Source organism: Prunus dulcis, chromosome 6 (assembly GCF_902201215.1).
Source record: "Prunus dulcis chromosome 6, ALMONDv2, whole genome shotgun sequence".
Lineage (NCBI taxonomy): Eukaryota > Viridiplantae > Streptophyta > Magnoliopsida > Rosales > Rosaceae > Prunus > Prunus dulcis.
The window spans coordinates 27,436,043-27,445,916 of record NC_047655.1 but is presented as its reverse complement, the minus strand read 5'-3'; the positions used below and the strand labels follow the sequence as shown (position 1 = coordinate 27,445,916).

General features: G+C 37.0%; 2 protein-coding genes across 2 annotated transcripts; one reads left to right on the top strand and one right to left on the bottom strand.

The window, feature by feature from the left end:
- Positions 1 to 1,498: 1,498 nt before the first annotated feature.
- LOC117631040 ((+)-neomenthol dehydrogenase-like) lies at positions 1,499 to 2,409 on the bottom strand. The gene is made up of 2 exons (XM_034363964.1): positions 2,129 to 2,409; positions 1,499 to 2,018 (listed from the first exon to the last, which is right to left on the bottom strand). The coding sequence occupies exons 1-2, from the start codon at positions 2,146 to 2,148 to the stop codon at positions 1,760 to 1,762; spliced, it is 279 nt and encodes a 92-aa protein (XP_034219855.1). The 5' UTR covers positions 2,149 to 2,409; the 3' UTR covers positions 1,499 to 1,759.
- Positions 2,410 to 3,994: 1,585 nt separating this feature from the next.
- On the top strand, positions 3,995 to 8,287 carry LOC117631039 (probable linoleate 9S-lipoxygenase 5). The gene is made up of 9 exons (XM_034363963.1): positions 3,995 to 4,483; positions 4,724 to 5,013; positions 5,190 to 5,439; positions 5,568 to 5,906; positions 5,988 to 6,073; positions 6,220 to 6,327; positions 6,446 to 6,750; positions 6,831 to 7,094; positions 7,315 to 8,287. The coding sequence occupies exons 1-9, from the start codon at positions 4,108 to 4,110 to the stop codon at positions 8,066 to 8,068; spliced, it is 2,772 nt and encodes a 923-aa protein (XP_034219854.1). The 5' UTR covers positions 3,995 to 4,107; the 3' UTR covers positions 8,069 to 8,287.
- The last annotated feature ends 1,587 nt before the right edge of the window (positions 8,288 to 9,874 follow it).

Here is a 9,874-nt window from a genome sequence, read left to right as displayed (position 1 = left end):
AACACTTCAAAACATTAGTGATAGGGAAGTCCCCTACCACTGGCCTTCTCTTATTTAAAATCAAAGGCAGTACCACGTGTGGGCACCCCTGGGCTGTAGGCCAGTGCAAAGTTTGGCACAAAACTTTTTTACCTCAATAAATTCATATTTTTTTTCACATTTAAGCCTAGCCCTATTTAGCCCATATAAAACATAGTTCACCCATTTATAAGCAAAAAAAAACCCAAAATGCAGCTTTAAAACTACAGACTTATTTTCTTGGTTACTTCAGACCACAATGGAACACCCAAGCAATGATGACCAATGGAAGAATTCAGTGGTAGTAACATATGGGAATCAAGTTACTGGTATTGAATTTACTGTCTGATATGCTAAAGCCTTTACTCTGACAACGGTCCCAAATGACCTCAACCATGTTGTGTGCTGTTTTTATACCTAGGTATGTTTTGCATTTAGTATTTTCATCAAACCAATGTCTTTTTTTCTCTCTTTAATCAATCTAAATGGTCTGTGACTACAATTTTATTTTAAAGAGATAAAAATCATCCATCTCATACATAACTTAAGTCAATTTATAAATAAAACTTTCCCTCTGTCGGATTAGTTTCTTTTTGTTTATCTTAAATTACACTATCTGTTTGTTGTTGAAGAAAAACCCTTTTAAACAATTAACTTGTCCACTATAAACCTAAAGAAAATTAAACCCATTTTCACATGGTGCCGTTAGCTAATTCCTATGCTCTATTAACAGAAAGATCAAATTCATGCAAGCAAATTGAACACTTTGCTAAAGTAAAACAGCAATTAACCAACATTAAGAAAAGAAAAGAAAAACAAATCCCAACTGACAAAGAGCCAGCCAAAAAAACATCTTCCATTCTTATCTCCCAACAATTCCAATTGAATCTAAAATATGGTTCTGGTTGTATTAACAACTCCAACCACATAATAAAGGTAAAAGCTGAAAATCAAAATAACCAAATAAATGAACCCAATCATCCCTAATTTCTATTTTGTCAAAACCTAATTAAGCTTCACTTCTGTTTTGCTTGTATTTATCATCAATTTCAACACCAATATCAGATAAAAAAAGGGAATTTTTTTCAAGTTTTTTTTAAAAAAAAAAACATGCTCAGTAGAATCAAAGGAATCAAATAAATGAACCGAAATTCCTAAAAAATAACTAAATCAACCATTAGAGATAACCCAAAAACTGAAATCAAAATAACCAAAAAACATGAACACAACTCTACAAAGCATGAAAAATCTCCCACCAACAATCAAATTATGCTACCATACTGACAATCTCTTTGTTTTTACAACCATACCAACCATAAAGGCCAATGCCTTTAAAAAAACACAATAATTATGCTACTTTGCCAAACCCCTTAATTCCAGCCACGGATCTTTCTAGGGTACTTGTAAATTGTACAGAAAGGGATCATATCATATATGAAAGGATTCCAAGAAATAAAAACAGAGTGGCAGACATAGAGTTAGATTTGAAAGTAAAATCTTCCACAACTGGTAGTTTATGTGAAACTTATTTTGTTCTTCAAAAACCCTAAGACTTCTAATTATTTCAAAGATTAACTTCTTGATGACATTTATTAAGCTAGTTATCACTTGGTTTGCTATTTTTATTCTCCAATTTCATTTGCTATATGATTCCATATTTCATCTCCTTCAATTAAATCGCGTTCGGATTAAGAGTTCAATTCAAGAGACATAAACTTTTTCAAGAAACCTGCAGCTATGATCATATACATACCAAGATATCGAGTTTCCCAAACTGGGTTTTGATGAAGTCTGCCAAAGAAGCAACAGTAGCAGGGTTAGCCACATCAAGTTGATGAAAAACCACTTGACCTGAGAGGCCAGACTCTTTGAGTTTCTCAGCAGCTTCAAGACCCCTTTTCTCATCTCTGGCAGTTAAAACTACAGTGAATCCATTTGAGGCCAATTGCCTCACAGTTTCCAATCCTATGCCTTTGTTTGCCCCAGTAACAACCGCATACCTTGAAAAACAAAAACACCAAATTCATAACACAAAAATGGTAAGCAGAAACAATTAGAGCGAATGGAGATGTGACAAGGAACCAAAGCAGAAAGGACTCTAAAGTGCTACCTCTTTGTTGCTTCTGCCATTGATATATTCGAAATGGGAAGCCTTTGAACAGAAGGAAGAGGCCTTCTCTTCTGGAAAGCCTTTGGAAAAAACGAAATCTCCCGATCCCAAAGCTGCGGCTGGATTTGCAGCTCACCTCCCAACCAAAAATCGACGGCCTCCAACGCATGCCCAGCAACGAACACAAAGCTTCCATGGCTGCCCCCCAACCAGCTGGTTGGAAATGAACCGAAGGGAGGGCTCTGTCTCAGCGGACGAAAGGCTATCAACGAAGGAGGAGGGGCAAAAAGGGGAACAAAAGAAGCTGTTTAGTCAAGGGCAGTTTCGCCATTTCACTGTGCAGCAGAAAAAAAAAACAGAAACAGCAGAAAAATGAGGGGCATTTCCGTCATTACACTGTGCTTAGCTACAGTGTTTAGTTGCATTGGGCTTTAGTATATATAATAATTTACAAAAAGTCAATAAATTTACAGACAACATTTATTATAACATACATCCAATTCACGTGAAATGTCATACTCGTCTAAAGCAGATTTTCAGCATCGACCAAGCTTCTGGCAAATATGTTGCTATGAAAAAACAATATCAAGACTCATAGGTAAGATGCTTTGTTCATTTACATAATTGTCATAGTAATAATAATATTTTAGAAATCTCATGAATGGAATAACTTCATACACAACAGCCTTAACAATTTGAAATAGTCTAATCCCTTTTACTTGTATTTCAGAGTTGGTTGTTTTACTTTTCTGAGTGGCCCAAACACACCAACGAAGAATTACAACACCCATGTGAGCTTGCATACTTACCATAATTTTTATTTTTCGTAAGATATCTATGATCAAAATGTAAGAGTTATTTGGGTCAGCAGTTAGAAGTTTAGAACCCACTTGTGTTGTGCATGAGAGAGACAATATATTACAGTGATCAATGATTTTCTTTTCAGTAAATTAATAAGAAGGCCAACAAAAGGGAAGAAGAAGAAGAAGAGGAGAGAAAGATACACGCTCTTCTGAAAAAGGGCATGGTGGGAATGCTCCAATCTCCAGGTGAACGCTTGTCGACCTCCTTGTTGTGGGCGATTAGATCCTCCATTCTGATGTTGTTTTTAATCTTAGCTAATTGTTCGGGCACTTGTTGAAAGAAACCCTAGGCACATACAGAGTGAGCGAGAGAGAATGAGTTTCTGTCAACTACGTGAAAGGTAAGGACGTGTTTTTTGGTCGTGGCTAATTACATTTTAAGCCTGAGTATGAGCATAATTGAATTCATCCAATACTATGCATACACATGGCAAATAATAGAGACACAAAAGACATAAACAAAGAGGGTTTGAACAACTAATAACTACAAAACAGAGGAGTTGATATTCTGTCGGGGCGGTGGAAATTGTAGACGAAGGGCCAACTAGCTAACATGCAAAAATGACAACAGAAAAGGACAGGAGTTGTTCAACAAATACAGATGTTATTAGAGAATCAAGTCTTGCTAAAATTTGTCTATATTTGGTTTTTTTTTTTTTTTTTGATCTGATGTCTATATTTGGTTATTTGGTCAAGTGGGTTGGAGGTATTCACCAAGAAAAAAATAGGGTTGAGGTTTTTTTGATACAAACAAATATTGGAGAGAGAAGAACTGGACTTAAGATCTAGGATACATTATTATTCTTAATTACTTGAATTACAAGCCCCTGCAAGTTTCTTGAATCATATAATCCATAGAAAAGGACGGGTCGTTAAGTCAACCACAGAAATGGAGGAAAACGTAGCTGGATTAGATTGGTAACTTCGAAAAGACCTCCACATGCAGGGCAAGTAGTATACGAGTCTTTCTAAAAGAAATGGTCACCTATACTACTATTCTATATATTGAACTCATTGACCTTAATAAATACTACACACACCCCTCTCATATTCTTCATGCTGAGATCTTCAAACCATCTTCTACTAAGTTCTTTTAGTTCTTGACTCAGATAGAAGATGTTACATTGCAAGCAGCTCTTAACCCCTTTGAGCTTCAAGAGAAAAGTAGTTGCAGTAGCAACACCCAACAACCTCACATCAATCAATCACAGGGCACTACTGTTGCCTAAATTGCCTGGTTTCTTGAGCATGGATGATTTTACACGATCTCAACCGTTGCCTTTGGCTTCAACAGCTGCCAAGGCATCCCAGAACAACACCATTGATCCACACCCCAAATATGAGGACAAGAAGATCAAAGGGAGGGTGGTGTTGATGAAGAAGAATGTTCTGGACTTGAACGACCTTACAGCATCGGTTCTCGATCGTGTTGATGAGCTGGTAGGCAAAGCGGTTTCTCTGCAGCTCATTAGTTCAGTCAATGGTGACCCTGGTGAGAACTGAATACTACTTTGTCTTTTAAGTTCATAGATACATAGGCTTCTAGTTTACTTGTTAATTTGTTAGCATCCATGCTTATTTAATGGTTCCAAGTTACTTGTAGTTATTAGTACCAGAACCTCAAAAGAGAAAACGAACATCTCAATTTAGAACAGAGAAAAAAGAACCAGTATTTGGAGGTTTTATAATTGAACATCTATTGATCCATTTTTCATTTGATCTCCTTTTGTAGAAAAGGGGTCCCCAGGAAAAGTTGGAAAGCCAGCATATTTGGAAAATTGGATTACCACAATCACCCCCTTAACAGCAGGGGACTCTGCATTTGATATTACTTTTGATTGGGATGAGGAGATTGGGGTCCCAGGAGCATTTATAATTAGAAATGATCATCACAGTGAGTTTTACTTGAAGACACTCACGCTTGAAGATGTTCCTGGTGAAGGTCGAATCCACTTTGTCTGCAACTCATGGGTGTACCCTGCTGACAAGTACAAAAAAGACCGCATTTTCTTCACAAACAAGGTAAAAGTTTGTAGGATGAAAGAATGCAGTTCTAATGCAACTCATTAATCACGCATGAGAGAGAGAGAGGGGGGGAGATTGAAGTCCATTAAGACAAACTCATTTAGTTGTAGTTTATGGACTGCTAGAAATACTGAAAATGGTAAACTAGTAGGTTGATTTGTATATTTGTGCAGACTTATCTTTCAAGTGACACACCAAAGCCACTACAGAAATTCAGAGAAGAAGAGCTAGTAAACTTGAGAGGGGATGATGCTGATAAAAAAAGAGAGCTTCAGGAATGGGACAGGGTCTATGACTATGCCTATTACAATGATTTGGGGAATCCAGATAAGGGTCAGGAGTATGCCCGTCCAGTTCTCGGAGGGTCGAGTGAGTTCCCTTATCCTCGCAGGGGAAGAACAGGAAGACCACCAACTAAGACAGGTTAGTTGCTAAACTTGGTATATTTTCAGTCTTTAGAAATGACAAACAGGAAATATGGATTTCTATTACTTTTAGCTCATTCAGAAAGAATGGTTGTCATGAAGAATTTTCTGATTTTGTCTTGATAGATCCTAACACTGAGAGCCAGCTGAAGCTTATTATGAGCCTAAATATATACGTTCCAAGAGACGAACGATTTGGTCCCTTAAAATTGTCAGACTTGCTTGCTTATGGTTTGAAAACCATACCTCAGGTCCTTAAACCTGAGCTAGCAGCTCTACTTGTTGGCAGCCACAATGAGTTCAACAACATGCAAGAAGTACTTATGCTCTATGAAGGAGGTATAGAGTTGCCTGATGGTATACTAAAATATATTAGGGATAGCATACATGAAGAGCTGTTCAAGGAACTTTTTCCAACTGATGGTGAAAACTTCCTCAAATTCCCAGTGCCTCAAGTGATCCAAGGTATATAGTTTACCAGTCTATGTGCCTTCATATATACTGCTTTCTTTTACCCGACTCAGGTCTTCTAATGATTTTTACTAGACAATAAGTCGGCATGGAGAACTGATGAAGAATTTGCAAGAGAAATGCTGGCTGGAGTAAATCCGGTTGCCATTCGTCGTCTCCAAGTAATCTTAAGCTTTCGTGATCTATTGTGTACATTTGTTTTATTTATTTATTATCATTTAAGAAAATGGAAAACTCGAAGCTACATTTGAATTTATATTACTTTGACTTTCATCCTTAATCATTGTTATACCTGAATAAACTGCAGGAATTTCCACCTGCTAGCAAGCTAGACCAAAAAGCATATGGGGATCAAACAAGTCAAATAACCAAAGAACACATAGAACATAACTTAAAAGGACTGAGCATAGATGAGGTAATGCTATTGACTTATTTAATTCAACATATGTTCTTGTTATACTTGTGAGAATGTGTTCACATTCTCACAATACTCTTATTCGAAAATAATTACTGAAAAGTATTTGGTGTTGTAGGCAATCAAGAACAACAAGCTATTCATATTAGACCACCACGATGCATTGATGCCGTACCTGAGGCGTATAAACACAACTTCCACAAAAACTTATTCAAGCAGAACACTCCTTTTCTTAGAAAATGATGGGACTTTGAAGCCATTAGCTATTGAGTTAAGCTTGCCACATCCTGATGGAGATCAATTTGGCTGCATTAGCAAAGTCTATACTCCCTCTAGCCAGGGCGTCGAGAGTTCCATTTGGCAACTTGCTAAAGCTTATGTGAATGTAAATGACTCTGGCCATCATCAGCTCATCAGCCACTGGTATAACACTGTCAAGGAAAGCATGGCAACCAAACATTTTTCCCCAAATGCATCTTGAATATGTTCTTGTTGTGTTGCAGGTTAAAAACTCATGCAGTGATTGAACCGTTTGTGATAGCAGCAAATCGGCAGTTGAGCGTGCTTCACCCGATTCATAAACTTCTGCATCCTCATTTTCGTGAAACTATGAATGCAAACGCAATAGCTAGAGAGGTTCTTACAAATGCCGGTGGAATTATAGAGGAAACAGTCTTTCCTGCAAAGTTTTCAATGGAATGGTCATCTGTAATGTACAAGAACTGGGTCTTTCCTGAACAAGCGCTTCCCGTGGATCTCATCAAAAGGTAAAATCTTATGACCATAACGTTTTTCATCTAAAAATTTCGGCAATGGATGCAACTCAAATATTAGAGCTAAGACACAATGTTACAGGGAAAAATGAATACAATTAAAGGGTCTAAAAGATTTGATGAATGCTGTCATTATGTTCTAAACTCAAGTCTCAAAAACAACAAAGATGAAAGGCTTGATGGTTTTTAATTATCTACCTTTTGCTATGTTCAGAGGAATGGCAGTTGAAGATCCAAAATCGTCGCACAGTGTACGCTTACTGATAGAGGACTATCCATATGCTGCTGATGGGCTTGAGATATGGTCTGCAATTAAAACATGGGTTAAAGAGTATTGCTCCTTCTACTACAAAAATGATGAAATGGTTCAAAATGACTCAGAACTCCAGTCTTGGTGGAAGGAACTCAGAGAAGAAGGTCATGGTGACAAGAAAGATGAACCATGGTGGCCTAAAATGCAGACTTGTGAAGAGCTGATAGAATCATGCACCATTATCATATGGCTCTCTTCAGCCTATCATGCAGCAATCAACTATGGCCAGTACTCTATAGGTGGATACGTCCCGAACCGGCCAAGCATAAGCCTGCAGTTCATGCCTGAAGAAGGCACTCCTGAGTATGAGGAGCTCAAAACTAACCCTGACAAGGCATTCTTGAAAACATTTGCACCTCAGCTGCAGACCCTGCTTGGCATGGCCTCCATAGAAATCTTATCAAGGCACCCAGTTGATGAGCTTTATCTTGGGCAGAGAGGCACCCCAGAATGGACAACAGATGCAAACATGTTGCAAGCCTCTGAGGATTTTAGAAAGAAGCTGGAAGGAATTGAGAAAAGAATTATAAAAATGAACAAGGATGAGAAATTGAAGAACCGAGTTGGACCGGCCAAGATCCCGTACACTTTGCTCTATCCTTCTAGTGAGCCTGGACTTACTGGCAAGGGAATTCCCAACAGTGTCAACATCTAATGCTTCCCTATTTTGTAAATTTTACTCATCCTTCTCTCTTGGCTCGATATTTATTTATTATTATTATTTTTGTATGAATAAATTCAGAAATTGTTCATGTGTTTACTATGCGAATGCAAGCCCATCCATGACCATGGATCTGAAAGGTTTTGAATATTCTCAATGATTTTCATTGAACAATCGTGTGATAATTATATACAATGCTTTGCTTGGTGTCTACACAAAGAATTTCCTATTCTAGGCAAGAATCAAGTCCTTGAGAGACAATAAATATACACAGCAAATCAATAAAATAAATACAAATAAAACAGGAAACTAAATCACGTCTCATTAGGATTGTAGGGGATAAACTGGAGGTACACATACTGAAATTACTTCATGGGCAAAATCTGCACACATAATCTCAGCTACCTTACCAGCTGCGTAAGTGCTGCCTCGATCAAAGATAAGACAGAAGCCAAACATGAGCATATCAATAATATCCAGAACTTATCAGCTTTCAAGTTAGTCCAAAGTCAAATAGATCATGACACATAATTAAGAACCAAGAGACATTCAACAATCAGATTTCATTGGTATCAAATTAAACAACAAAAACACACTGGCAAGTCCTGCATCAAACAGAGCTAGTAATACCTCTTTATATATCATTGCTACCATTACATTAATGATCCATCAAAACCAGAGTATTATAGTTTTTCATGAAACAGGAGTATAACCAACAGGCTGCACGCCAGTTTCTCCAAGAGATATTTAGTGATATACACATTTCTAGCACTAATATTATAAATAAACCCTACACAATTGAATTCCTATAAACAAACCCAAAAAAAACCCAAAAAATGATAACTAGCCTTATTGAATTTAATATTGATTATTAAATTACTTTGATGCCCTTTGGGTATTTTTATGAGATTTTTGGGTTGGGCTTGTTTTAAGAAATTGATGGCAGTTTTGTAATTTATAAGAAGTTAAAAGCTTTTTTGTTATGTTGTAAATGGGTTTTTGGTGTGTTTCTAAAGTCCATTTTATATAGGGTATTTTTATAATTTGGGCCCCCATATTGGGTATAATAGTGAATCTCCCTTTCTCCAATTGCAGAACTTGAAGCTATCTGCTTGGCACCTCTTAGCCCAAGTCCAAGAACTCCGTCTTTGTCCAGATCAGGAAGAACCTTCTGGTCAGCAAATGGGCCTTCTCCTTTATAAAAATTCGCCTCTGTTTCTTCATCAGCCACAGCTCTAGCAAGATTAAAAATTATTTTGTCAACCAAAACTAGATTTCTTGGTAGGTCTTAAAACATATTTTTTATATGATTACACAATTTGTATGGAAATGACCCTCTTACACAATTTATTGAAATATTTAAATCGTATAGCCAAGCGGCTATACTCATATTCGAATATTTAAACAGTATAGCCGGTCGGCTATACGACTCTCTCAATATATGAATATATTTAAATAGTCCAGCCGCGCGGCTATACTCTGTCAGTATATTCAAATATTATAATGGTATAGCCCGGCGGCTATACGCTTTGAATATATTTGAATATTTAAATCGTATGGCCGGGCTATACTCTCTCATTGTATTCGAATATTTAAATAGCATAGCCAAGCGGCTATACTCTCTCAATATATTCATATATTTAAATAGTATAGTCGGTCGGTTATATGCTCTAAATACATTCGAATATTTAAATGGTATGGAAGCTCGGCTATACTCTGTCAGAATATTCCAATATTTAAATAGTATAGCCGCGTCAGATATAAGACCCGTGGAAATGAATGTAAACGCAATAAAAGTTG

Bases quoted from the DNA above. Each gene is read 5' to 3' on its own strand.
- LOC117631039 (XM_034363963.1), top strand. From the start codon at position 4,108: ATGTTACATTGCAAGCAGCTCTTAACCCCTTTGAGCTTCAAGAGAAAA. The intron at 5,014-5,189 runs GTAAAAGTTTGT...ATATTTGTGCAG, and splicing joins GCATTTTCTTCACAAACAAG to ACTTATCTTTCAAGTGACAC. The intron at 5,440-5,567 runs GTTAGTTGCTAA...TTGTCTTGATAG, and splicing joins AAGACCACCAACTAAGACAG to ATCCTAACACTGAGAGCCAG.
- LOC117631040 (XM_034363964.1), bottom strand. From the start codon at position 2,148: ATGGCAGAAGCAACAAAGAG. The intron at 2,019-2,128 runs GTAGCACTTTAG...TTGTTTTTCAAG, and splicing joins ATGGCAGAAGCAACAAAGAG to GTATGCGGTTGTTACTGGGG.